Raw genomic sequence first — 26,605 nt, 5'->3', positions numbered from 1 at the left:
GGACAGGGAGAGGGACAGGGAGCAGGATCGAGACTGACACAGGGACAAGGGGTAGGACCGGGACAGAAACTGGCACTGGGACAAGGGGTAGGACCGGGACAGAAACTGGCACTGGGACAGGGACGGGGCAGTGACAAGGAGAGGAATGAGACCGGAACAGGAACAGGGGTGGGGACCAGGAGGAGGATGGGGAGCAGGAGAGGGACAGGGACTGGGAGCAGGAGAGAGAAGGAACTAAGGCTGGGACCAGGATGGGAACTGGTACCAGGATAGGGAGAGGGACAGGGACTGAGATAGGGACAGGAACCAGCACAGGCAGCAGGACAGGGACAGAGACGGACTCTGGGACCAGTAAAGTGACTGACACCAGGAGAGGGAGAGGGAGAAGGAGAGGCAGAGACAGGGACAGGCATGGACACACAGCCCATCTCCATGTGGATGTGGGGGCACATGGGGTACCATGGGAACAGAGGGACACGTGTGCTCTGGGGGACACAGCCAGGAGGGGACAGGGACACAGCCCTGCACACATGAGCACCCCATCCATGCACCCACAGCCGTGGCACACACCTGGGTGACAGGCACACACACCTGGGTGACAGGCACACCCACCTGGGTGACAGGCACACACAGCTGGGTGACAGGGACATACACCTGAGCAACATGGACATGCAGGTGGGTGACAGGGACACACACCTGTGTGACACAGGCATATGCAGCTGGGAGACATGGACACACAGCTGGGTGACAGGAACACACACTTGGGTGACACAGGCACACCCTGGGTGACAGGGACACACATCTGGGTGACGTGGATGCACACCTGGGCAACAGGGACACACAGCTGGGTGACATGGACACACAGCTGGGTGACACGGTGGCACACCTGGGTGACACAGGCACACACTGGGGTGACAGGGACACAAACCTGGGCAACAAGGACACACACTGACACCCGAGTACCCCAAAACCCCACTGTCCCCCACACCTGACGCCTCAACACCCCCACCCCAGCTGGTGCCAGACACTCTCGGTCCAGCTCCTGCCACGTGTGCCCAGCTCATGTGCCACCAGGAGGATTTGCTGGCTGGATTAGCCCCGGCACGGGCCTGGGCTGACCTGCTTTGGGCAGGGGCCACACTGGGGACGGGGCTCGGGGCCGTGGGACCCAGCTCTGGGTGCCGTGGGACGGGTCTGGGCGTGTCCCCGTGTCCCCCGTGTCCCTGGTGTGTCGTAACTGCGGGGGTTTAATCACAGGCTGGGCACGGTTCTCCTCCCACGGCCGAACAGGAGCCGGTTTAACCACACGAAACACTCCGATTGCGATGGGCCAGCTGTGCCATAAACAACATCCATGGGCACGGCCGGCCTGGGAACCGGTGTGGAGGACTGCGTGGGTTTGGGGAGGGACACCAAAACAGGGCCTGGGAGGTGGCTGCTGCCAGAGCTGCCCCACGGAGGGGACACACGAGGGACATGCATGGGGTGTGAATGGCTCCGGGGAGCATCCAGAGGTTTGTGGGATATGGATGGCTTCCTGTGGTTCCAGGGGGCATGGATGGCTCCATGGGACATCCATGGGTCCATGGGACATCCATGGCTCCATGGGACATGCACAGACCTAAGGGACACATATGACTCCATGGCACATGTCCTTGGGACATGTCCTTGGGACATGCACAGCTCCATGTGGTTCCATGAGACATCCACAGGTCTGTGGGGGACACATGGCTCTGTGGGACATCTACAGCCCCAGGGGACATGTTTCATGGGACAGGGATGCTTCCATGGGATATCCTTGGACATCCATGGGACATTCACAGCTCCATGGGACACATATGGCTCCATTGGACATGCAGCGCTCCATGGGACATCCATGTGTCCGTGGGGGACATGGGGGTCCATGGGACATCCACGGCTCCACGAGACATGCACAGCCTCATTGGAGGGGACAATGGGGACAGGAGAACCTTCCCCTGCTCTGGACCCTGACCAGAGTGGCTGTGATTGCCAGGGGCTGTGGCACCTGCAGAGACCTCTTCTCCTGGCCAGGCCCCCCTTCCTGGCTGGGGTCCCCCCTCGGGGAGGTCCCCTCTCCCTGGGGACCCAGGAACTGGCAGTGGGAGGGTGACCCCCATGTCCGTGGTGCCTCTGCCCCCAATCCCCTGTCCTCCAGTCAGTGCCTGAGCCCTCCCTCTGTCCCCTGTCCCCATCTCCCATCTCTGTTCCCATCCCCTCTCCCTGGCACACCCTGCCCCAGTCCCTGACCCCCAGCCCTGTGCTCTCACCCTGTCTCCACCTCTGGCCCCTGCCCCACTTTTCATCACTGTCCCCTCCTCTGTCCCTTGTCCCCATCTCCCATCCCTATCCCCATCCCTGTCCCCTCTCCCTGACACCTGCCCCACCCAACCCCCCTGCCCTGCTGTGCCCCCCAAAGTCTCAGAGGATCCCCACCCTCCTGTACCCTCCATAACCCCCACAGACCCATACCCTCATCCCTTCCATGCCCCTCATACTCCCCAAGCCCTCATACTCCCTATACCCCCCCATGTCCCCCATACCCCTATACTCCCCATGCCCCCTATAGCCCCCAGTGTCCCCCATACCTCCTATAGCTGCCCCATACCCTCAAGTTCCCTGAGGCCCCATACCCCTTACAGCCCCCATACCCCTTCATGTCCCACATGCCCCCTAAGCCTCTCCATGACCCCATATCCCCTAGACCCCTCCATTTCCCACATCCTCCCCACGCCCCCACACCGCTCCATGTCTCCCATAGCCCCCATATCTCCCTGTGCCCCAAGCCCCCTATAGCCCCCCTACCCTCTATACCCGCCATATCCCCCATACCCCATGTCCCTCATATCCCTTACAGCCCCCACATTCCCCCACTCTCCCCTACAGCCCCAAGTCCCCCCGTGTCCCCATATCCCCTATACCCCCAAGCCCATCACCCCCGTCCCCCCTCCCGTGGCGGCGGCGGGCGCTGACCGTGCGGGCGGGGGTCGGGCAGGGTCCAAGGCCGCGGGGGTGTGCGGGGGGGCCGGGCCGGGCCGGGCGGGCGGGGGCGGTCCCGGGGCGGTGCTCGGAGGCTCCGCGGCCGCCGGGGCCGGGCAGAGCCGCCCGCAGCGCACCATGAGCGGCCGCGTCGGGGACCTGAGCCCGCGGCAGGCGGAGGTGCTGGCCCAGGTGAGCCGGGGCGGGGGGGCCAGGGGGCTGCGGGGGGACCGCGATGAGTCGCCCCGATGGGCTCCCGCACCCGCCGCCCGCCGCGGGCACCGGCATCGCCCCCGCCCCGCACCCCAAACCTACCGGCATCACCCCCGCTCCCGGCCCCGCGGGGCTCTGCTCGCCCTAACCGCAGCCCAAACCCACCGGCATCACCCCTACTCCCGGTCCTGGGGGGCTCCGCACCCCAATCCCACCGGCATCACTCCCACTCCCGGCCCCGGGGGACTTCCGCTCCTCCAGCTCCTCCATCCCGGATCCCAAACCCACAGGCATCATCACTGCGCTGGACTCGGGGAGTTCCTATCGCCCCCAGACCCCAAACCCGGCCCAGGAGGGCTCCCACTGCCTCCACTCCCCATCCCAGACCCCAACCCCCCGGGCTGAGCCCCACCATGGTGCTGCCCACCAGGGGCTCCCGGGTGGGTCCTGGGGATCCCGCTGGCTTGGACCATCCCGCTGGTGACCCCCCGGCCTTCTCCCATCCTTCCCACGGGACTGGGGAACCTCCTGCCTCACCACAGCACCCCTGGGACTGGGGTTTCCTATCACCTCTGTCCCACCCTGGACCCCAAACCCACAGGCTGAGCCTCTTGTGGTGCTGCCCAGTGGGGACACCTGGGTGACCCCCTGGACTGGGCACTGCCAAGCCCCATTTCCCTCTCCCACCCTTCCCGTGGGACTGGGGAACCTCCCGCCCTGCTGCAGAGTTCGGGGGACCAGGAACTGGTGACTGTCACCCACCTCTGCCAGCCCCTCGTGGAGTGCCAGCTTTTATTGGGGTTCACTGTACCCCAACCACAAAGGCATCCCTGAGCCTTTATCTTATCGCTGCCTTTCGGACCCAGCCAAACTCCACGGGCGGGCGATGACCCCGCTGGGTGCCAGGATGGGGGGCAGGGGCAGGCGTGGGGCACAGAGCCCAAACTGTGCCCAGTGCCAGCCATGCCCCAGCAGGAGAGGAAGGCGAGTGGCCAAACCCGTCTGTCCGCCAGCAGGGTGAAGGAGCTAATCCCGGGTTTAATTACCCCTAAATTCAGCAGGAGATAAGCTAATCAGGCTCATTAAGGGAAGGGCCTCGGCTGGTACAGAGATTTGGGCCGCAGCCTGGCCTGGGTGAGCGGGGCCACATGGAAAGGGATCCCAGATCCCCCAACCCCCCCCAGTCCTGCACCTCAACACCCTCCTGCCTGCACCAGGGGGCTGTGACCCACTGCGGGGTCGCTGGAGCAGGGGGATGCACAGTGACTGGCTCCATCCCAAAGGATGTCACTGGAGGGGACCGGTTAGCCTGGCTCCCGTGGGTGGTGACAGCCCACACTCACACCCTTGTGCAAGGGCTTGGGACACCCAGTGCCTGGGGACACCCGGTGCTGGTGGCCAGCCTGGGGACAGTCCCCTGCCAGGAGGTGACCGGTGATCCCGGCTGCAGGTGGCACCAGGGACAGGGCACGGCGTGACCCTTCCCTGGGAATGTCCCAGTCTTGGCTGAGGGGTTTTTGGGGTGACAAGGAGGGGACAAACCTCCAGCCTTGGGCTTTCTGGGGAGGGATCAGGGACCCCTTCACCAACTGTCCCTCTTGTCCCCGCAGTTCCGGGAGAAGCTGCAGGACGTGCTGCCCTCCCTGCCCGCTCAGGACGACTATTTCCTTCTGAAATGGCTCCGAGGTAACCCCAAAGTGTGGGGCATCCCTGGGGGGGGCTGGGAGACTCCCGAGGGTCCTGCGGGGGGCTGATCTCTGAGCTCTCTGCTCTCTTGCAGCGCGCTGCTTCGACCTGCCCAAGGCGGAGGCGATGCTCCGCAAGGTGAGAGGGGCACCCCGCTTTTGGGGTGTCCTCAGGCTGTCCCCTGGCATGGGACATACCTGGCATGGGAGAGTGCACCCCAGGCCATCAGCCCAGCCCCTCTCTCCCAAGGGTGACGTGCCCATGGGATGCACCCCGTCCCATGGGGTCCCCAAACCTCACCCCAGCTCACTCTGCCCCCCCCAGCACCTCGAGGTCCGCAAGCGCATGGACGCCGAAAACATCATCGCCTGGGAGGCACCTGAGGTGGGTGTCCCTGGCCCCCGGGGCGTGGCCCTGGAGGGGACTGTCCCCCTGAGCCCCCCCAGGGGTGTGCAGTGCCCTGAGCCCCCCGTGCTCCCGCAGGTGATCCGCAAGTACATGTCCGGGGGGATGTGTGGCTACGACCGCGAGGGCAGCCCGGTGTGCTACGAGATCATCGGGCCGCTGGACGCCAAGGGGCTGCTCTTCTCTGCCTCCAAGCAGGACCTGCTCAAGAACAAGTTCCGGGACTGCGAGGTGCTGCGGCACGAGTGCGAGCAGCAGACCCAAAAGGTGGGCACCTGCTTGTGCCCTGCTGGCCACAAAGGCCCTGTGCCCACCAGCCCCATGGCACCACGGCCCTGCCAGCCCCACTAGTCCACATCTGGTTCGTCCCTCCCAGCCAGCATCCTCCCCAGCACTACAGGTCCATGTCCTATCCCCCATAAGTCCACCTCTGGTCAATCCCTACCACCCAATAACCTCCCCGGCCCCACTTGTCCATCCCTGGTCCATCCCCATCAGCCCATGTCCTGTCCATTTCCACCACCCAATGTTCTCCCCAGCCCCATACATCCATCTCTGATCCATCCCTACCAGCCAATGCCCTCGTCCGCCAGCTCTATTAGCCCATGTCCAGTCCATATCCATCAGTCCATATCCCTGCCAGCCCCACGAGTCTGTGTTCTGTCCATCTCCCCCATCCAATGTCCTCCCTAGCCCTATAGGTCCTATAGATCCAGGATCCCCTGTCCATCCCCCTCAGTCCATGTTCCTGCCAGCCTTACAAGTCCACATCTGGGCCTTCTCCATCACCCAATGTCCTCTCCAGACCGATATGTCCATCTCTGGTCCATCCCCATCATCTAATGTCCTTGACAGCCCTATATATCCTGTAGGTCCATGTCCTGTCCATCCCCCTCAGCCTGTGTCCCTGCCAGCCCATGTCCTGTCCATCTCCACCACCCAATGTCCTCCACAGCTCTACAAGTCCACATCCTGTCCAACCCTACCAGCCGTTATCCTCCACAGCCCTATAGGTCCTCAGGGTCCATGTCCATCCCCCAAACCCAATGTCCTCATACATCTATCTCTGGTCCATACCTACCAACCAGTGTCCTCACTCACCAGCCCTATAGGTCATTCCATCCCCCTTGGCCCCACAAGTCCATGTCCTGTCCACTCCACTATGGACCATGTCCCTGCCAACCTCATATGTCCATCTCTGGTCCATCCCCACAACTCAATGTCCTGCCCAGCCCCATATATCCATGTCCTATCTATCCTCACAAGCTCCTGACCCCCAGCCCATGTCCCTGTCCCAGCTGGGACCCCCAGGTCCCGTGATGCCCCTTGTCCACACACCAACACTTGGGAGGAGGCTGTGGCTGGAGGGGACCAGCCTGTCAGGGACCACCCCATCCCTGAACCCCCTTGCCTAATTCCCCCCATCCTCCTGCCCCAGCTGGGCAAGAAGGTGGAGATGGTGATGATGATCTACGACTGCGAGGGCCTGGGCCTGAAGCACCTCTGGAAACCAGCCGTGGAGGCGTACGGGGAGGTGAGGGGCTCCTGCCCATCCCACTGCCCTGGGGGACCACAGGGATCCAGGCTGAGCCCTGGCCCTGGGGATGATGCAGGAGCAGGTCCCTGCGGTGCCCTGCAGCCCCCAGCATTTTGGGGTGAGGGTCCTGGTGGCTGCATGGGATGGGTGACCTGAGCTACCCCCTCCTGCAGCTCCTGTCCATGTTCGAGGAGAACTTCCCGGAGTCCCTCAAGCGCCTGTTTATTGTGAAGGGTGAGTTCAGCCCCGGGGCCCTGCTCCCCCTGTCCGGGTGCTGACACCCCTCTAACACCCTTCACCACCCCCAGCCCCCAAGATCTTCCCCGTGGCCTACAACCTGGTCAAGCACTTCCTGAGCGAGGACACGCGCAAGAAGGTCGTGGTGCTGGGATGTGAGTCCTGACCCCCCTCGGAGCATCCAAAACAGGGGTGACACTGCTGTCATCTCACCCAGGGGGATACTCCAACCCCGGGGGGCTCCCCAGCTGGGCTGGGGCTCACAGCCCCCCCAAACCCACTGTCACCCCCCAGCCAACTGGAAGGAGGTCCTGCAGAAGTACATCGACCCTGACCAGATCCCAGTGGAGTACGGGGGCACCATGACGGACCCCGACGGGGACCCCAAGTGCTCCAGCAAGGTAGGAGAGGCTCCTGCTGGATTACTTAGGGGTGCCAGGTGGTTCCCCCATGCCCACATCCTCCATCCCCTCCCAGATCAACTACGGGGGGGACGTGCCGCAGAGCTACTACGTGCGGGACCAGCTGGCACAGCAGTACGAGCACTCGGTGGTGGTCAACCGGGGGTCGTCCCACCAGGTGGAGTACGAGATCCTCTTCCCCGGCTGCGTGCTCAGGTGAGCAGGGCTCCGTGCCGCGGGGCGGGGAGGGGGTGACACCCTGGCGGTGCCCCCAGCCCACCGCAGGCCCCCCGTGCCCGGCGCAGGTGGCAGTTCCGCTCGGAGGGCGCCGACGTGGGTTTCGGGGTGTACATGAAGACCAAGATCGGGGAGCGGCAGCGGGCGGGCGACATGACCGAGGTGCTCCCCAACCAGCGCTACAACGCCCACATGGTGCCTGAGGACGGCTCCCTCACCTGCTCCACGCCCGGCATCTGTGAGTGACCCCGGCCCCGGGGTGCTCCCCGTGCCCCTGACCCTCGGCGGTTCTTCCCCCGTGTCCCTGACTCCCGGGGTGCTGCGGGGGACCCCCGGGGTGTTCCCCCCATGTCCCTGATCCCCCAGGGTGCTCCCCCCGTGTTCCTGACCCTCGGGGATGCTGGGGGGAACCACCGAGGTGCTCTCCATGTCCCTGGCCCTTGAGGGTGCTCCCCCCATATCCCTGCCCCCCAGGGTGCTCCTCCCATATCCCTGACCCCCGAGGAGTGCTTCCCCCGTGTCCCTGATCCTCAGGGGATGCGTCCCGTGTGTCCTTGACCCTGGGGTGTTGGGGGGGACCCCTGGGGTGCTCCCCCTGCTTCCCTGACCCCCGGTGTGCTCTCCCCCTGTCTCTGACCCCGGGGTGCTCCCCCGTGTCCCTGACCCCCCGTCCCGTCCCTCCCCCAGACGTGCTGCGGTTCGACAACACGTACAGCTTCCTCCACTCCAAGAAGGTGAGCTACACCGTGGAGGTGCTGCTGCCCGACACCGCCTCGGCACAGCAGATCCAGCAGCTGGGGGACCGGCTGGGCGAGGTGTCCCTGAACCACAGCCCATAGACCCCCCCGCCGGACCCCAGGATGGCCGGGAGCTCCCCCGGAGGAGGACGGAGCCGGGGCTGAGCCCCGGAGCTGACGGACTGAGGGGAGGGCTGAGCGCGGCCGGAGGGGGCCGAGCGCCCGCAGCCCCCCCCATCTCTGTGCCTTACGTGGGTCCTGCGCCCACCCACTGCTGCTGCTGCCTGGGGTGGGGAGTAAAGGGACGGACTGAGCGGGGTCTGCTCCGGTTTGTGGCCCTCGGGCCCAGAACTGCCCCCCAGCGCCAGATCTGCCACTCCAATCTCACAGCTGCCCCCCAGCCCCAGATCTGCCCCTGCTGCCCACCTGCCCCAAAACTTCCTCAAAGCCCCATAACCGACCTCCAACCCCATAACTGCCCCTACTGCCCCACCCCGGTCCCACAACTAACCCTCCAGCCCGAGAACTGCCCCCTAAACCCATAACTGCCCCTGCTGCCCCCCAGGCCCAGAATTGCCACCCCAGTCCCAGATCTTCCCCCGCTGCACCCCAATAACTGCTCCAACCCTATAACTGCCCCCATCCTATAACTGCCCCCAACCCCATAACTTGCCCCCCAGGCTCAGAATTGCTGTCCCAACCCCATAAGTGCTGCCCCCACCCTATAACTGCCCCTCCTGCCCCCACCACGTGACCGCAGGTCACGTGCGCGGCAAGGCCCCGCCCCCACCGCCATCTCGCGGCCCAACGGGGCGGGGCCTTGATGACGTTGCGGGAGGGGCGGGGTTCGGTGACGCTCCGGGGCGGGGCCGCGGAGGGGGCGGGGCATGCGGCGGGAGCGGCGGGCGCCATGGGGGCGGCGGAGCAGGACGTGTACCGGGACACGTGGGTCCGATACATGGGTGAGCTCCGGGACACCGGGCACCGACAGGCGCGGGGGGACACCGGGCACCCACAGGCACGGGGGACCGGCACCGGCGGGAACTCCGGGAACAGGCACTGACACGGAGCACTGACACCGGGAGCCGGGCACTGACATTGAGTATGACACCGGGAGCCGGGCACTGACACCGGGAACCGGGCACTGACATTGAGTATGACACCGGGAGCCGGGCACTGACATTGAGTATGACATCGGGAACGGGGCACTGACACTGAGCACTGACATCGGGAACTGGGTACCGGCACCGGGCACTGACACCGGGAACTGTGGGCTGAGATTGGGTACCAGCACCAGGAGCTGCAGGAATGCCGGGAACTGAGCACTGGCCCTGGGTACTAGCACTGGGAACCAGGGCACTGATACCCGGTACCAGCAGTGGGAAACAGGCACTGACACAGGAAACAGGGCATGATACCCAGCACCAGCACTGGGCACAACAGCGGGAACCAGTACCGGGTACTGCCATTGGGTACAGGGTACTGTCACAGGGCACCAGCAGCAGGCACTGACACCAAGAACTGACATGGGGTACTGAGCAATGGCACAGGGCACTGACACTGGGAACTGGGCCCTGACATCGGGAGCCAGCACCCGGGGCAGGGGGCACTGACAGTGGGTGTGGGGTCCTGGCACTGGACACTGGCACCGGCTGTCAGCTGCTGTCACAGGGCAGCAGGAACTGCACGATGTCACTGGGTACTGACATCTGGTGTTGGGTGTTCCTGACAGGAGGAACCAGGCACTGATGTTGGTTGCTGGGCACAACAGGGCACCGACAGACGTGCAGCACAGGTACCAGGCACTGTGTTGGGTACCAGCACCAGGCACCACACCAGAAACTGGGCACTGACACCCAGCACCATGTACTGGGCACTGCACAGGACGCTGACCCCCAGCACTGACCCAGGGTACTGGGTATCAGCACCCCACCCCAGCACTGAGCACTGGCACTGCACACTGGGTACCAGCACTGCAGAGCAGCACCACAACCTGTCACCAGCACCAGATACCCATCATTGTCACTCGTGCTGGGCACCAGCACCTGTACTGGGCACTGGGACCATCCACCGGGACCATCCACAGACACTGGGGACCAGAACCCAGTTACTATCACTGGGCACTGGTCATAGACACTGATACCAGCACTGGGCACCAGTCACACACATCAGTACTGCCACTGGGCACCAGTCACAGACACCAATACTGGCACTGGGCACTGATGCCAGCACTGGGCACCAGTCACAGGCACTGGACACCAGTCACAGGCACCAGTACGGGCACTGGGCTCTGGGCCCTGTCACTGGTCACCCCCAGCCCAGCTGTCTGGTGGCAGTGGGGTCCAAGGAGACCCAGCTGCTCCAAATCCCTCCATGCAGGATCCACCTCTGCTTACAGTGACATAGGGACACCGAGGGAGGACAGAGGGACACTTTGGAGCGGTGACATGGGTATACAGCCTGTCCCTGTCCGTGCTGACCCCCCCGTGCCCCCCAGGTTACGCCAACGAGGTGGGCGAGTCGTTCCGCGCGCTGGTGCCGGTGCCGGTGGTGTGGGCCAGCTACGGCGTGGCCACTGCCTACGTGACCGCCGACGCCATCGACAAGGGCCGGAGAGCTGCCACCGTGAGTGCCACCCCACCCCCACCCACCCCCACCCACCCCACTGACCCCCGCTGACCCCCGTGTCCCCCCAGGCCCACGCGCAGGACCCCACGCGGGTGGGGGTGGCCGTGGTGGACACCTTCGTGTGGCAGGGCCTGGCCTCGGTGGCCATCCCCGGCTTCACCATCAACCGGCTCTGCGCCGCCTCGCTGGCCCTGCTGGGGACCCTGACCCGCTGGCCCCTGCCCCTGCGCCGCTGGGCCACCACCGCCCTGGGGCTGGCGGCCATCCCCCTCATCATCACCCCCATCGACAGGTATCGGGGACACCCGTGGGCGGGGGGGCAGGCGGGTGCCACCACCCCATCCCTGCATCCGAGGGATGGAACGTGACTTGTCTCAGTGTGGGCTTGGGGCTGGGAGCATGGGGCGCTGGGGGGGGTGTCTCCACCCCAAAGGGGCTTTGCTGGAGTCCAGCAAGGACACGTCCCTGTCAGGATGGGGATTACCCAGAGCTGAGCTGGGATTAGCACACTGAAGCTGTGCTAAGCCTTGTTTTGGTGGGGCTGGTGTCTTGGGGTCATTAGGGACAGCCCCACCCATCCCCCATCACATCCAGTACCACAGGGACCTCCCTGAGACCCCCCCCACTGTCCCCTCTCCTGCCGCAGGACTGTGGATTTCCTGATGGATTCCAGCCTCCGCAAGCTTTACGGGACACCAGGAGAGCCCCCGACACCCCACTGAGCCCCTCCAGCCCTGCACACGCTGGGAAACCGAGGCACTGCTGTGACCCACCTACTGTGACCCCTCGCTCCAGTGATGACCCCGGGGCGGCTGCTCTGCCCCACACTGGTCCTAATAAACCATTTCAAACGTGAGCCCTGCTGGGTGATGCTCAGGTGCCACCACAGCTGGGCCGGAGCCGTGCGCCCTCCTGGGAGGACACGTGGGTCTGCTGGGACCCAACCCATCTTGGGGATCTCCACCCTGGGACAGGGGGTCTTCACTTGCCCAGAGCAGCCCTGATGGCCCCACCATGTAGCCCCTCCATCTCTCCACAGCCTCATGGGACATCCTGCAGACTGTCACCCTAAGGAGCTGCCACCATGTCCATGGTATCCAGGGACCCAAAATCCCCCCAGCTTCAGCACCACAGCCTGGGACTGTGCCACCACACCTGGAAGTCACATCTCCAGGTACCCAGAGGAACCTGGAGCAGATATGGCTTGTCAGTGTAGTGGCACGTCCCCATCCCATGGTGGCATCCACACACTACCACCAGGAGAAGCTGTAGAGAAAACAAAGCCACGTTTATTGTGGAGAAAGGGGGTCTGGTCCCACCTCGCCCCGTTTCCCTGTCTCCCTGAGGACCAGGGCCCCCACCACGCTCTGCAGCTCAGCCTGGAAGGGAGACCTCTGCCTCGGTGGCCGCTGTCCCCGCCGGCGCGTGCCCAGGCGCCAGGTGGTCAGGGCCAGCCCCAGCAGCCCCCCCACCGCGGCGACCACCACCACGGCACTGCCCGCCAGGGCCAGCCCGGCCAGCAGGAACCTCTTCATGGTGTGGCATGGCCCTGGGGACAGCAGAAAACACACCAGTGGGGGGGTCACTGGGTGGTCCAGCACTTGGGGAGGGAGGTTTGGGGACATGGGAGAGGGTTGGGGTGTCCCTCACCTTCGTACCACGGCACCTTCTCCTTCTGCACCAGCACTGGTCCAACTGTCTCCCGGTGGAGTGTCCCCTCACCTGGGAATGCTGTGGGAGGACATGGCAAATACAGCCCATCCCAGGCCCACGAGCTCCTCCCAAGACCCCAGAACAACGTGGAGTCACGGTGTCCCACCCCCGCTACCTGGCAGGTGTCCTGGGAGGGTGTCACCGCGGGGACAGCTGGTGTCACAGCAGTGGCACTGGGCACTCCAGGAAGGGTCCTCTGCGTTGTGCCAGCTGGGGGAGAGGACAGAGCTGGGGGGATGGTCTAGGGGTCCTCATACTCCAGCACAAGACCCACATGGTGCCACCCCAGAGAAGGTGTCCTCCGGGTGACTCCGAACACCTCCCTAATTCATCTGCACCGTGAGGGTGCTTGGACCTGTGATGATGCCACCAGCTGCCATCAGAGAAGAGGTGGCATCCAGCCTGCAGTGGGGTGACCTGGTTGCCCCCCAGGTGGGTCCCCGTGACCAGTGGGTTCTGCTCCCGACACACCCACGAGTGCTCCAGCACCCAGCGTACCTGGCCGTGGTGTGGCTGTAGAAGCAGGACCTGATGGCGTGTCCTTGTCCCCACGCTGTCAGCAAGCAGTGCACGTAGACCTGCCAGGACACCCCCCTGCTGTGTCCTTCCTTGGAGACCCTGCTCTCCTCCCCTCCAATCCCAGGGGGGCTGAGACCATGCCAGCAGGGAGCTGGATGCCTCAGGAAGGAGCTGGATGCCGCAGGAGGGGCAGTGCTTAGGGAATCCCAGGTCATCCCCCTCCATGGGACCTCCATCCCACTATGTTCTTCCTTCCTCAGGGACCCTGCTCTCCTCCCGCTCCACCCTGTGGGGCTGAGACCACCCCAATGCCCCTGGCAAGGCAGTGCTTTGGGACCCCCAGGTCATCCCTCTCCGTGGGACCTCCATCCCACCATGTCCTTCCTCGGGGACTTCACTCTCTTCCCACCCAACCTTCCTCCAAGACCACCCCAGCAGAGACAGTGCTTTAGGACCCCCAGGTCATCCCCCTCCATGGGACCTCCACCCCACCACCAGGGCATCTCCCTGACCTCACCTCCTCCTCCTCAGTCTCACCCTCCAGTGTGGGGGCCAGGATGGAGAGCTGGAGGGCAGACTCCCCTCTCCAGTGCTGGACAGACACACTTCCCAGCTTCTCCCCGTGCAGGCATCTGTGGCAGGGGAGTGACACAGGGACATTTCCTGGCTGTCTCCAGGCCCTGGACAACCCCCTCCCATCAGGAGGCCGTGCAGGACCACAGGGTGCCTGTAGAAGAAAGGGTCCCCACTTCCCACCCCACCAGCACTGACCCCTGGCTGTTCACCACCATAAAGACCCTCCTGGAACGTCCTGGCTGCTCCATGATGGTCCCATAGCACTGGTCCACGTGGATCTTCATGGAGAAGCTGGGACTGAAGTGGACACTGGCTTCCAGATGGATGGCAGAGCTGGGGCTGAGCACCAGTGGCTGCCCCGTGGCACTGGGGTCCCCTGAGGGGAGTGTGGGTTCAGTGTGACACCCCCAAACCTGTCCCACCAGAGACAGGGACACCAGGCACATCCCAGATCACCCCCCACCAGTGTCTTGGCCTCCATCCCTGCAGCTCCCCCATTTCAGAGCCCACCCCATACCTGGAAGCCAAGGGCTGTCTTGGCTCTGTCCCCCCAGCCTGGCTCCCCTGCTCTCCAGAGCTGCAGCACCTTCCTGGACCCCCCCATGGAGCTGAGAGGGACCATGTCAGGCCCCATCAGGGTCAGAGCTGACCCCCAAAATCCCGTTGTTGTATCAGACCCAGGATTAGGAACATCTTAAAGCCCTGCCATCCAAAGCTCTACACCCTCCACAAGATGGAGGGAGCTCCTGCAGGGACAGGCACCTTCTCCTGGTGGTCCTAATGCTGAGGCCAGCCAGGAGAACCCACTGGGTGCTGCTGATTGAACCCAGGGGTCTTGGCTGGACCCATCCCATGGTCTACCCCCAAAGGTTGTCCCCCATGACCCCCAAAGCACTCACCATCCAGGAGCCTCAGGGTGAAGTTCATGATGGGCTCCTCAGAGCTGGGGTGAGGAGGAACCTCCCATGTCCCCGTGTTTGAGGACACCACCGGAGCTGTCACCATGTGACTGGGGGGCTCTGAGGTAGCTGGAACCACAGTGGTCCCTGCAGCAAAGGGAGGGCTAAGCCAGCAGCAGCATGTCCCAGACACAGCAGGGACACCCAGGTCCTCAGGTGTCCCCAGGACTCGTGGGGGGCAGGTGACAGCAGCATAAAGGTGGGCAGAGCACCCAGGAGCCCATCAGGGGCTCCTCCATGCCGAGGCAGGATGGAGCAGTCCCAGCGCTTGACCGGGGCTGGGGACAGACCAGGAGCTGCTCATGGGGTGGGGAGACCACTGCCAGCAGCCACAGACCCCACTGGAGCCTTTGCTACCCTTCCCAAGCCTCCCAGACCTGCTGGGACCTGAGGGAGCTCCCAGCAGGCCCCTTGTCCCAGCCACACATCCACAAAGCTTGGGGTCATTTCAGGAAGGCTCCTCTCCACCAGGACAACCTGCACCAGCAGGTCCAGGTGACCAGCACAGGGCAAAGCCAAGGGCACCCACCACCCACCTCCCCAGCACAACCAGTGAGGGGACCGAGGGTGTTCCCAGCCCCACTCACCTGCCACCCCCAGCACAGCCCCACACAGCAGCAGCAACCAGCACAGCTCCATCCCCAGTGAGCAGCAACCCCCACCCCACCACCTGGGGGTCTTTAAGGACCAGGGCTGGGTGCAAATGGGCCCCAGCTGGCACTGATGGGTTTGGGGGCTTTGTTGACCCTCTCTGCAGTCAGCGGCAGCCCTACACCTGGGGCTGCTCCTACCCCTCACACCTTCCCAGTCCCACCACAGGGGTCTCTGCCCACTGCCCAGTTCCTGTTCTGTCCCACAGTCCCACTCTCACCACTCAGACTGATCCTGCAGGTGGTCCTGAGCATGGCCCCATATCCACCAGTTAGTCCTGGTCCCACATCCACCAATCAGTCCGGTTCCCATGTGTGGTGCAGGTTCCACCATGTAGTTGTGGTCCTGGTCCTCAGCAAGGTTCAGATCCCTCCATGTTGTCCCATCCCCAGTTAGTCCTGGTCCTGTGCATGGTGCTGGTCCCACCATGTAGTTTTAGTCCTGGACATGGTGCTGGTTCAAACAGTTTGCCCTGGTCCCAGTTCACCACATGGTCTGGTCTGATCACTCAACCTTGGTTCCGTGGATGTTCCTGGTCCCATCTCCATGGTCCTACATGAGGTCCTAGCGTCACCACAGTTTTGATGCCATTGTCATGATCCCACGGATAATCCCAGTCCCACCACAGAGTCCCAGTCCCCAGTGCCCCATCCTTGTCCCATCATGATCCTACTCTCAGCTCTGCAGGACAGGGAGCCCATCTGGGAGCAGCAGTTTGGACCCAACCAGGACAGACACATGTCCCTGTGTCCTGCCTGTCTCAGGTGTCCCCAACACCCTACCACAGTCCCAACACCCCACCCCACCACAGCCCCTCTGTGTGGGCTGAGCTGGTGGCCTGGGTGCAGAGGGACAGGGAGCGTGTCCATGATGTCCATGGGGACATCACCCCGGGTGGGCTCTGCAGACAACCTGCCTGGGACGGGGATTTTCCATCCCACATCTGCAGAGGCAACCAGTGGCCAGGGTGGGATTTGGTCCCTGGTACCAGCAGGAGACCTCAGCATATCATGGGAGACACCTGTGGACCTCTGGGAGGTGTCCTCGGTGCCGTCCCAGTGTCTGTGGGCAGTGTCACACACAGGTGAGTTGGTGGCAGCAGTGGTGGCTGATGCCCCCCATGGCCACCCCTGAAACAGGGTGCACACACACCAGCAGCAGAGCTGGAACACGGTGGCTGGAGTGACCTGTGAAGCCAGCAGACCTTCCTGGTGCCACCTGCACACCACGGGAATGTCCCCAGCACCCAGCAGGGACAGCAGGGACAGCAGGGACAGACCCAGGTGCCCCCCTTGCTCTGGGGGTCTTATGCCTCAGCACTGCCCAGGAGACACAGGTCTGATGGGAGCTGGGATCGACCCCTCAGGAGGAGCAGGGACTGGCAGAGCATCCTGCTGTGGCCTCACACCGGGGCATCCCCACCCCATCCATCCCATCCTGGAGAAGGAGGTGGCTGGAGAGCAGCTGACCAATCCCTACATTAAAAACTGCCAAATACACAATTATCTTACAAAAGTAGAATTGTTTTTTTATTCCTGGTCTTTACAGGAGCCAAACATGGGTGGGAAGCCAGGGGGGTCCCTTCTCTGCAGGGGAGGCTCAGCCACCGGTGCCACCTCCGTGCCCAGCCAGGGCCACTCTCAGCAGGATACAGTGTCACCGGGGTCATCCAGCCCAGCTGGGACACAGGAGGTCTGTCCCCAAGGCAGGGTGGGGACACACCCTGGCCTTGGTGTCCCCGCCATGCCCGGGATGGCATCACAGGGACAGTGCCCACCACACCCCGCTCCCTGTCTCCTCCCCACACCAGTTCTCACCAGACCCCATCAGCCTTCTGGGATGTCCCCTGTGGGAACCAGGGCCACGGGGCCCTCTAACTGGGATGATGGGGGTCGGGGAGGGGGTGCCCTTTGCCCACAGGGACCTGTTGATAAATGCCAGGGCTTTTGGGATGGGTTTTCCAGGCTCCAAAGGGCTCTGGGTGGCTCTGGGTCATAGCCTGCCATGGCGTGATGGCTGTGGGTGGGCTGAGAATGTGCTGCACTCATCACACCCATGGGCAGCAGGCTCCAACACTCCAGCACCCCAAACCAGGACTCAAAGGGGTAATTTGAGGAGCCCCTGGAGGGTGGAGTTCCCTGTGGGCAGTTCTACCCACCCTGGACAAGGGGGACCCTCTGCCACTGCTGTCCTAGCACATCCCTGCTCACACTGGGCTGCCCCCAGCAAGGTGGGGACAGATGGATGTCCTGCTCCCGCTGTGACAGGGCCACGTCCTTCACAAATACATCCTCCAGTCTTTCCGTGGGGAAGGAAGAAGGATCCTGCAGGAAAGCACTGTCCCTGAATCCTCAATCCTTGACCCTGTGGGTGGAGGCAGAGTCTCCAGTCTCCAGCCCAAACTGGGGCTCTGCAGAAAGGTGGTGGAGGGTCCCACTGAAAGTTCCTGGGTGCTGAACCCTCCAGCCAGTTCCAAACCATAAGAACCACGAGTAAGAAAAACAAAAGCACCTGGTTCTTCCCCGGGGGGAGCACGGCACCCACCAGCCCCTACCACTTGAGGAAGTCCCGCACGTAACTCCATAGCTTGGTGATCCAGAGGTTGGCCCCCAGGTCAGTCAGGTACTGGATTTCGGGCGTCAGCATCTTGCGGCACAGCTTCTGGTGCTTCTTGTTGATCTTCTTCTTCAAGTTGTACCCCAGGATGGTCTTCTCCCCCAGGGGCTGCCAGGGCTGCATGGAGGACTCCTGGATGGCGCTGGCGTCCACGGCGTGCCCCCCATCGATGCAGATGCTCGTCATCTTCTCATTCTCCCTCTGCAGCTCGGCCACGTCCTTGGCCATCCTCTCCCTCCCGTAGGCCTCCACCTTGCGCCAGAAGCTGGCATTGAAGTAGCGGTAGAGCTTGGCGTCGATGAGGTTCCAGGCGGTCGCCTGCTCGTACAGCTCGGGGGTCAGCCGGGACACGGTGGAGCCCTTGCGGGCGTTGAGCTTGAAGTAGAGGACATCCTCCAGCTGCCAGCACAGCAGGTCCTTCAGCAGCACCAGCGACTCATCGAAGTACTCGAGTAACATGACGAGGTGGAAGCGGCGGTCGATCTCGCGGATGTGCTCCTCCACCAGCGGGCTGCCCGCGTCCATGGTGTTGTCGTAGCCCAAGTCAAAGAAGAGGAGGTTTTGGAGGTAGTGAGCGTTGAACCCGTTGGGGTCGTAGTAGTGCCGGGGGTCCCGCAGGAACTCGGCCAGCTTATCCTCCCCCGTTATCTTCCAGGTGAGGGGGATGACGGGCCCGAAGTAGTGGAAGGAGGACTCGAAGAGGTGGGCGGGGTCCCGCAGCACCGTCACGAAGGTGGCGTCGGGCGGCAGCAGCTCACGCACCTCCTCGTAGTGGAAGCGCATGTGGTTGCAGATGATGTTGAAGCAGCGGCCGGGCTGGTAGTGCTGCACTTGGCTGCGCTCGAAGAACGACGGGTAGTAGAAGTCGTTGCGGCCGTTGGGGAAGGCGAATTTCAAGTGATGCTTCTCCCCGAAGCGGAAGAGGATGTTGAGGATGGTGCTGCTGGCGGTCTTGTGGGTCTTCATGAACATGACGTTGAGCTTGGGCCGGCAGCTCCTTCCTGAGGGGCTCCCTGTGCCGTTGGACACCGCCGGAGCCCTGGCAGGGGACAGGCGGGAGGAGCAAGAGGAGGGGACAGGGATCCTGGGGGGAGAAGAGACAGGACTGTGGTGAGGTAAGGGCAGCTCAGCCAGTGCAGCCCCACCGCTGTGAAGGGTCTGGCATATTCTGTCCTGGAGGAGCTGGGTCTGGGAATGGGTGCTGGAAATAGGAATGGGTGCTGGACCTGGGAATGGGTGCTGGACCTGGGAACAGCTGCTGGAGAGGGGTGCTCACCCCTACACCCCAGGCTCCCCACTGAAGACAAGCCCAGCTTCGGGCAGAGCCCCTTCACCCCCAGCCATGTGCCCAGTGGGATCAGGGCACCCACATGACAGAAAAGGGGGGAAAAGGGGAGGAAAGAAGGAGAGAAAGAAGAAGAGGGGGAAAAAGGCAGGGAAAGAAATGCCTGATATCAGATGCACCTCCAAGCCACCAAACCATTCTCATTCACCCCTGGACAACTCGAGCCACTGAGGATGTGTTGTTGTGGTCAACCCTCACCAGCACCAGAGCACCCTGAGCAGGGGGTCCACACCCCTCTCCACAGGCATGGCCATGGTGGTCCTGGTGCCAAGAAGTGCATCAAGGGGAGCTTTCCATGGCTGTAATTCCATGGAGAGGAGCTGATGACATTCTTATGGCGTCTGAGAGCTCTCAAGGCCTTATGGGATCCATGGAGGAGGTCTGGGAACTCTCAAGGAAGAGGTCTGGGAGCTCTCAAGCCCTTGTAGGAATCATGAACCCCTTGTGGGATCCATGGAGGACCCAGCCCCAGCAAAGAGGGAAACAATTCCAGATCCTGGCCCCACAGATGAGTTCACAGGCCCTCGAGGAGCTTGGGAAGCCATGAGGGGTGTTATCTGAGCTGCCCAGGACAGGGAACAGAGACCACAGTCTCGAGTGACTTTGGACGCCCTTAATGAACTCCTCAAGATGATCTTGATAACGATCCCATGTGACAGCACCAGTCGGCAGCAGGTTTATGAGGCACGTGGATCTTGTTTATAACCTTGAGATAAATTTGATGACAGGAGTCACACTCCTTCTCTTCCCCCTTCCGTCTCCTCTTCCCTCTTCCCTTCTCTTTTCACTCAGGAGCAGTGAGTGCCCCCGGGATGAGCATCCCCAGCCCCCCGCAGAGTTGGGATCCACCTCCCCCCCAACCCTTGGGACAGGGCGCAGCCTCCAGAGGGAAGGGGACATCTTGGTGTGAAGCCACCAGAGCCTGGAAAACCCCAGGACTGTGTCCAGCTGGGGGTTCCAGAGCTGTGGGGGGGCACGCAGGGACCCCAGACTCACTCAGTCACGCTGACTTGCAGCGGGGGGCCGGCGTAGGAGTAGAGCAGCAACATGAAGCTGGTCAGGAGGGTCCCCAGGACCAGCCCCTTGCACATGGACCTCCAGGGCTTCCCATGGCACAGCATCCTGGTCACCTGCAGCCAGAAAGGAGCGATGTTGGGGACTGGGAAGAGTGTGAAGAGGCACGTGCGCGTCTTGTGGGCACAACAGCTCCCGGAAAAGCATCTCACTGGTGCCAGGTGTGTCCCAGCCACTGACACAGCAGATCCATGGCCCAGGCCCAGCAGCTCTGCCTGCCTAGCTGACCTTTGCCCGCCCTAGGAAAACCCTGAGTAACTCCCAGGCCCGATGCTGGAGCAGTGGGAGAGGCCGCAGGGCTGGGACTGGGGGAAGGGGGAGCTGGGCCGTGGCAGCCCAGGGGCAGAGTGGGGATCCTCGGCCAGGACACCACCAGCACCGGCAGGAGCTTCCCAAGGGCACTGGGATCCATTCTCCGAGGAAAATATCCAGGATGGAGCAGGAGCTGCACCAGCTTGGGATGTTTTGGGTGCTGCCACACCCACCCAGAGCAGCTGTGTGGTCTCTCCAGCCTCTCTGGCACCAACAGGGGCCCCTCTGGCCATGGCACCACACCTGGGCTGGCCCTGGGGGGCTGGGGACACGGAGCTGGGGACAGAGGGGTGTGGGGCAGGATGGCACCCCCAAACACACACACACACACAGAGCAGGCACGTGCACACACCTGCACAGACATCCACCCACGTGTGTGCATGGACACACAGGGACACACGTGTGCAAACACAGGGACATACACACACCCCTGAGCATGTTCAGGTGTGTGTATGGACACACAGGGGGACACACATCAGAACACACACACACACCTGAGCATGTTCATGTGTGTGCATGGACACACAGGGGGACACACATCAGAACACACACACACACCTGAGCATGTTCATGTGTGTGCATGGACACACAGGGGGACACACATCAGAACACACACACACACCTGTGCATGTTCATGTGTGTGTGCGCACATAGGGACACACACACCAGAACACACACACACACCTGAGCACGTTCACACGTGTGTGCACACAGGGGCACACGCCTGTGCATGTTCATGCATGTGCAGACACATACATACACACACAGACGCACTCACAAATCCCTCCCAAGGGCACAGACATGCTCACACATGCACACACAGGGGCACGGACACACACCTGTGCATGTTTACATCTGTGTGCACACACAGGGCACACTCATGCACATACACCTGTGCACGTTCATGTGTGTGCATGGACACACAGGGACACATGGGACACGCACCTGTGCATGTTCATGTGTGTGCATGGACACACAGGCACACATGGGACACACACCTGTGCACGTTCATGTGTGTGCATGGACACACAGGCACACATGGGACACACACCTGTGCACGTTCATGTGTGTGCATGGACACACAGGCACACATGGGACACACACCTGTGCACGTTTGTGTGTGTGCAGGCACACACAGGGGTACATATCTGTGCATGTTTGTGCGTGTACATGGCACACAGAGATACACACACATGCACAGGTGCACTCATGAATCCCCTCCAAGGGCACAGCCATGCTCACACATGCACACATAGGGGCACACACACATCTGCACATGTTCATGCGTGTGCAGGCAGACACAGACACACACACACATGCACACGGTGCACTCATGAATCCCCTCCAAGGGCACAGACAAGGTCACACGTGCACACATAGGGGCACACACACATCTGCACATGTTCATGCGTGTGCAGGCACACACAGACGCACACACATGCACACGGTGCACTCATGAATCCCCTCCAAGGGCACAGACAAGGTCACAGACAAGGTCACACATATACACCCAGGGGCACACACGGGGCACACATCTGGGCATGTTCATGTGTGTGCAGGCACACGCAGGCACATGCATGGCCAAACAGCCACAGGACACATCTCTGCATGTTCATGCATGTGCATGCACACACAAGGGCACACACCTTTGCACGTTCATGCACCCAGATACGCACACAGACACACACACATGAACCCATGAGTGCCCCCAAGGACACAGACACACACACATGTGCACACTGCTGCACACACAGGGGCACACATACACCACAACCCTCATGCGTGCTCATGTGTGCGCGAGGACACGCACACCCCAATGCGTGTTCATACACACACACGTGCACACACACACCAGTGCATGTTCATACACACCCCAATGGATGTTCATACACACCCCAGTGTATGTTCATACACACACACATGCACACACCCCCCAATGCATGTTCATACACACCCCAATGCATGTTCATACACACACACATGCACACACACCAGTGCATGTTCATACACACCTCAATGCATGTTCATACACACACACGTGCACACACACCCCAATGGATGTTCATACACACCCCAATTCATGTTCATACACACACATGTTCATACACACCTCAGTGCATGTTCATACACACCCCAGTGTATGTTCATACACACACATGTTCATACACACAGATGTTCATACACACCCCAGTGCCTGTTCAGACACACACACATCAGTGCCTGTTCATACACACCGCAATGCATGTTCATACACACACACACACACGCACACAGCCCCCACCGCAGGCCGCCCCCCTCAGCGCTCCCTCCGCCGCAGGCGGGACGCGAAGGGTCACGCTCGGCTGTGACACCGCATTGCAGCAGGGCCGTCCCCCGCGGTAGGACACGGGGACACTCCACCCGTGACCGCGGCCCTCGCTGTGGGGGGCTGCGGGCTGAGCCCCCCTCCCTCGGGGGAGCGCCCCGAGCTGGGGGCAGAGCCCCCCGGCCCCGCACCCCCAGTTAGCGGCGGGAGCGGCATCTCCGGACCGAGCTCCGGCTGCTCCCGCGGCTCCGCATCGCTCCCGAATCCATCAGCCGAGGCTGCCGCGCTCCCACCGAATAACACCCCCCAAACAACTCACCGACCCCCCTCCCCGCCACACATCACCCCCTCAGCACCTCAAACCTCCAGCGGATAATCCGGCGGGATGAAATCCCGCTGGGAAGAGCCGCGGATCGCACCCCGATACATTCCACCCCCCGAGCCCCCCGCGGCGGAGCCCCCCGGCCCCCCAGCGTTACCCGCAGCCCGGCGATCCCGGGGTGCCGCTGCTCCCGCCGCTCCCCTGCCCGGCCCCCCCGGGTCGGATCTCCTCGTGCTGCCGAGATTTCCAGCTCAATGAATAATGAATGGAAAACGCAACCGGAGCCCCGGGCTGCGGCCGGGCACTGGGCACAGCGCCGCGGAAGGGGGGGGAGCCGGGAGGAGGGCATCGGGGGCACCCCAAAAGCTCATCCAAGCCTCCCCCCCACCTTGCCCTGCAGCAGGGACGACTGGATCAGGCACGGATGGTGCATCCAGCTTCTTCCCGCGTGGTTTTCCAGGGAATTTGTGGTGTCACTGCTAGGGGAGCAGATGGCTCTGGCCGTACCCCAAGATCACTGCGTGGGTGTCAGTGCCAAAGGGCTCCAAGTGCCTGGGAGCAGCTGGAGTTTGGTTTTACACCGTGGCTGTGATCCCACTGCGTGTCACCACCTGGAAAAGGCACTGGAGAGAGCTGGGGAGGACACCCAGTTTTGTGGGTACTGCCGGATGGGAGCAGAGCTGCACCCCAAGGATCACCAGTGCTGGCACTGATCCCACAGAAGCAAGACTGAACCATGAACCCTTGATGGGTCCCAGTGGATCCCAGTCAGTCCAGATGGGGTCCAATGGATCCTGATAGATCCCAATGGGACCCCGCCTGACCCCCAGGCCCACACAGCACCCCATCCCAGAGCTCTGGAATGCCAGGGGGATGCCTCCCTCCACCCTTCCTGGCTCCCAGGGGTGGTTCTGGCAAACACTTTTCAGCCCAACCTCTCTATTTACTTTGCATTCAATGAGCAGCTTAATTATTAATAAGCTGCTGAGGGAATAACTCTTTGAGGGGAACATGGTGCACCAGGCGTGTTCCTGGGGTTCCCACAGGCACAGGGTGGCCACGGCGCCAGCGGCTGAAATTCCCAGCCAGAGGACACGGCTGCACTGACCATTTCCTCACCAGTGACCCCTGGGACAGGCCGGGCCTCGCAGCTCTGCATCCCCATCTCAGTGTCCCAGTAACTTCCCAGCTCCCCTGGGGCAAACCAGAGCTTGCTTTTGGGTTTTCCCTATTGGATCCACTCTTTTTAGGGCCAAACCCCTATATCTGCCATACACAAGGCGTATCCACCTGCTGTTTGCTCCTTCTGATCCCATAAATCCATGTATGCTCCGGTTTTGGCAGGCCCCATTCCACACAGGCACAGTGCTTCTTACCCCTCTGTTCCCCTTGCACACTCTTATGGATGCAAACATCCAGCCACACATCCCCAGGTTCCCTGCCCCATAGAGCTGCTTCCCAAGCATCCCAAGCCCCCCCTCCCCCAGCATCCCATAACCTCCAAATATCCCAATACCCTGTCAAGCATCCCACTGCTCCCCAGCCATCCTGCTGTCCCCCAAGCATCCCTCTGTCCCCCAAGCAACCCAACAACCCCCCAAGCATCCTGCTGTCCCCTCCACCATTCTGTCACCCTTCAAGCACCCCACAAGCTCCCAGGCATCCCGCTGTGCCCTCAGTATCCGTCACCTTTTCCTCTGCCTGCGCCGCTGGCGCTGGGCTGTCCCTGTCCTGTCCTGGACTGGCCGGGGTGCCGGGGGAGCGGGCGGCACGGGGCGGGGGTGCCGATACTGCTCCGACATGGAATAAGCTCTTCCAGGGCAGCTCCCGGCAAACGCTGGCTTTTCCAAAGCCTCCCCACTCCACCGCGGTGCTTATGGCATCGCCTGGATCCCGGCCTTGGCTCGCCGGCCTGGGAAGGGGGAGAGGGAACGGAGAGGGAGCGGCTGGCGAAGGGACGCGGGGCTGCGGCCGGGCACTGCCCGGCTCCCCGGGGCCGGCCCTGGGTGCCCGCGGCCACCCCGAGCCGCCCGGCTCCCCACCCACTGCCAGGGCACAGAGGAGCCATTCAGCCCGCGCCGGGAACAACGGGGACGTTTGTCTCCATCTGCGCCCGCGGCCTCAACGGGGTCATTGTCCCCACGGGCCCCCGCGCCGGCCCCTCGGCCCCGCGCCACCGCCGGCCCCCAGCCCGGTTGGCCCCACGCGCTGGGTGACGACAGCCGTCCCTGGGCGGTGGCACCCACCTGCTGCCACCGGCCTCCTCCTCGTCCCTCGGGACAGCTCATGGGCTGCCTGTCATCTCCTGCAGCCGGAGCTCACACGGCCTCCTGCTCCCCGGGGCGCCCCGGCCACGTCCCGTCGGCTCCTCTTCATCCTCCCGCAGCCCTCCCTCCCTCCCTCCCGCTCTATCTCCATGGTTTTATGGCCTTGATGGCAGCAATATTCCTGTGTCCCTGAGCTCAGCCCAGAAACTGCAGAGCCACCGTGGTGTCACCGGCCTTTCCACCTTCCCCTGGTCACACTGGCTGAGTGGGTGCCTAGGGGCTGGGGGGGTGTCTGGGGGGGTGAGCAGCTGCCCCAGTTGCAACAGGAGGGCTCAACCCCATCCCTGCTCCACCACCCCACACGTGCATGGGTGGAAAAAGGGCCTTTGTGCTCCTGGATCTGGCCTTTGCTCTTCCTGCTGCCCTCAGATTCAAGTCTCTGTCACCAAAGGGGGTGATGGCCTTGGGTCCCCAAGTGAGGGATGACCACACTGGCATTCAGCACCTCAGGGCACCCCTTGGTCATGTCCAGGACCCACCATCCCTGTCAGAGGACTTTGGAGTTCAGAGCTCGTCCCTACAGGATTTGGGGAGGTCACCCTGCAGTGACTTGGCAGCTCTTGCCCCATCCCTGGCAACTGCCCCATCCTGCCCAGCATTGGCGGGACCAGTTCCCACCCAGGGGCAACCTGCACAATGCCCCAGGAACGGGAAAATCCAGAATAGCTTCGTCATCGTCATCATATCACCGTCATCATCACCATCATCATCATCACCATCATTGCAAGAGAAGCGAGCTCAATCAGTGCTGAGATGTGCCCACCCACCCCAAGGCTGGTGCCAGGATGGGATCAGGATTCACCCTGGA

General features: G+C 62.7%; 6 protein-coding genes across 12 annotated transcripts; 3 read left to right on the top strand and 3 right to left on the bottom strand.

The window, feature by feature from the left end:
• Positions 1 to 552: 552 nt before the first annotated feature.
• Positions 553 to 2,360, bottom strand: LOC127463647 (uncharacterized). Its single transcript, XM_051773367.1, has 4 exons — positions 906 to 2,360; positions 762 to 844; positions 613 to 654; positions 553 to 570 (listed from the first exon to the last, which is right to left on the bottom strand). Exon 1 carries the CDS (start codon positions 2,353 to 2,355, stop codon positions 1,252 to 1,254), a length of 1,104 nt encoding a protein of 367 aa, XP_051629327.1. The 5' UTR covers positions 2,356 to 2,360; the 3' UTR covers positions 553 to 570; positions 613 to 654; positions 762 to 844; positions 906 to 1,251.
• A 715-nt stretch (positions 2,361 to 3,075) lies between these two features.
• Positions 3,076 to 8,757, top strand: SEC14L2 (SEC14 like lipid binding 2). Of its 2 annotated transcripts, none has more exons than XM_051773370.1 (12): positions 3,076 to 3,189; positions 4,821 to 4,896; positions 4,991 to 5,034; positions 5,221 to 5,280; positions 5,500 to 5,568; positions 6,740 to 6,835; positions 7,012 to 7,072; positions 7,147 to 7,230; positions 7,370 to 7,476; positions 7,553 to 7,692; positions 7,782 to 7,951; positions 8,401 to 8,757. In XM_051773370.1, exons 1-12 carry the CDS (start codon positions 3,136 to 3,138, stop codon positions 8,550 to 8,552), a joined length of 1,113 nt encoding a protein of 370 aa, XP_051629330.1. In that variant the 5' UTR covers positions 3,076 to 3,135; the 3' UTR covers positions 8,553 to 8,757. The 2 variants fall into 2 exon arrangements, with proteins under 2 accessions (XP_051629330.1, XP_051629329.1); XM_051773369.1 differs by having other exon boundaries at positions 5,380 to 5,568; positions 8,401 to 8,755.
• A 501-nt stretch (positions 8,758 to 9,258) lies between these two features.
• MTFP1 (mitochondrial fission process 1) lies at positions 9,259 to 12,062 on the top strand. Of its 2 annotated transcripts, XM_051773391.1 has the most exons (4): positions 9,259 to 9,412; positions 10,948 to 11,075; positions 11,147 to 11,370; positions 11,725 to 11,934. In XM_051773391.1, exons 1-4 carry the CDS (start codon positions 9,274 to 9,276, stop codon positions 11,798 to 11,800), a joined length of 567 nt encoding a protein of 188 aa, XP_051629351.1. In that variant the 5' UTR covers positions 9,259 to 9,273; the 3' UTR covers positions 11,801 to 11,934. The 2 variants fall into 2 exon arrangements, with proteins under 2 accessions (XP_051629351.1, XP_051629352.1); XM_051773392.1 differs by lacking the exon at positions 11,147 to 11,370 and having other exon boundaries at positions 11,725 to 12,062.
• Positions 12,063 to 12,494: 432 nt separating this feature from the next.
• Positions 12,495 to 14,337, bottom strand: LOC127463656 (uncharacterized). Its single transcript, XM_051773389.1, has 5 exons — positions 14,082 to 14,337; positions 13,828 to 13,942; positions 13,290 to 13,369; positions 12,907 to 13,001; positions 12,495 to 12,809 (listed from the first exon to the last, which is right to left on the bottom strand). Exons 1-5 carry the CDS (start codon positions 14,330 to 14,332, stop codon positions 12,661 to 12,663), a joined length of 690 nt encoding a protein of 229 aa, XP_051629349.1. The 5' UTR covers positions 14,333 to 14,337; the 3' UTR covers positions 12,495 to 12,660.
• A 2,671-nt stretch (positions 14,338 to 17,008) lies between these two features.
• Positions 17,009 to 25,871, bottom strand: GAL3ST1 (galactose-3-O-sulfotransferase 1). 5 transcript variants are annotated; one of them, XM_051773360.1, is made up of 5 exons: positions 25,717 to 25,871; positions 25,160 to 25,382; positions 23,859 to 24,093; positions 20,454 to 20,587; positions 17,010 to 19,196 (listed from the first exon to the last, which is right to left on the bottom strand). In XM_051773360.1, exons 3-5 carry the CDS (start codon positions 23,901 to 23,903, stop codon positions 18,047 to 18,049), a joined length of 1,329 nt encoding a protein of 442 aa, XP_051629320.1. In that variant the 5' UTR covers positions 23,904 to 24,093; positions 25,160 to 25,382; positions 25,717 to 25,871; the 3' UTR covers positions 17,010 to 18,046. The 5 variants fall into 5 exon arrangements, with proteins under 5 accessions (XP_051629319.1, XP_051629320.1, XP_051629322.1 ...); XM_051773362.1 differs by lacking the exon at positions 23,859 to 24,093; XM_051773359.1 differs by lacking the exons at positions 23,859 to 24,093; positions 25,160 to 25,382; positions 25,717 to 25,871 and adding an exon at positions 23,628 to 23,852 and having other exon boundaries at positions 17,009 to 19,196.
• Positions 21,790 to 23,613, top strand: LOC127463653 (uncharacterized). The gene is made up of 2 exons (XM_051773382.1): positions 21,790 to 22,204; positions 22,339 to 23,613. Exons 1-2 carry the CDS (start codon positions 22,078 to 22,080, stop codon positions 23,223 to 23,225), a joined length of 1,014 nt encoding a protein of 337 aa, XP_051629342.1. The 5' UTR covers positions 21,790 to 22,077; the 3' UTR covers positions 23,226 to 23,613.
• Positions 25,872 to 26,605: the final 734 nt, after the last annotated feature.

This window comes from Manacus candei, unplaced genomic scaffold, assembly GCF_025592945.1.
Source record: "Manacus candei isolate 608988 ecotype Guabito, Panama unplaced genomic scaffold, ASM2559294v1 h1tg000167l, whole genome shotgun sequence".
Classification (NCBI taxonomy): Eukaryota; Metazoa; Chordata; class Aves; order Passeriformes; family Pipridae; genus Manacus; species Manacus candei.
The sequence above is the reverse complement of the archived record's forward strand: the minus strand, read 5'-3'. Positions and strand labels throughout refer to the sequence as shown.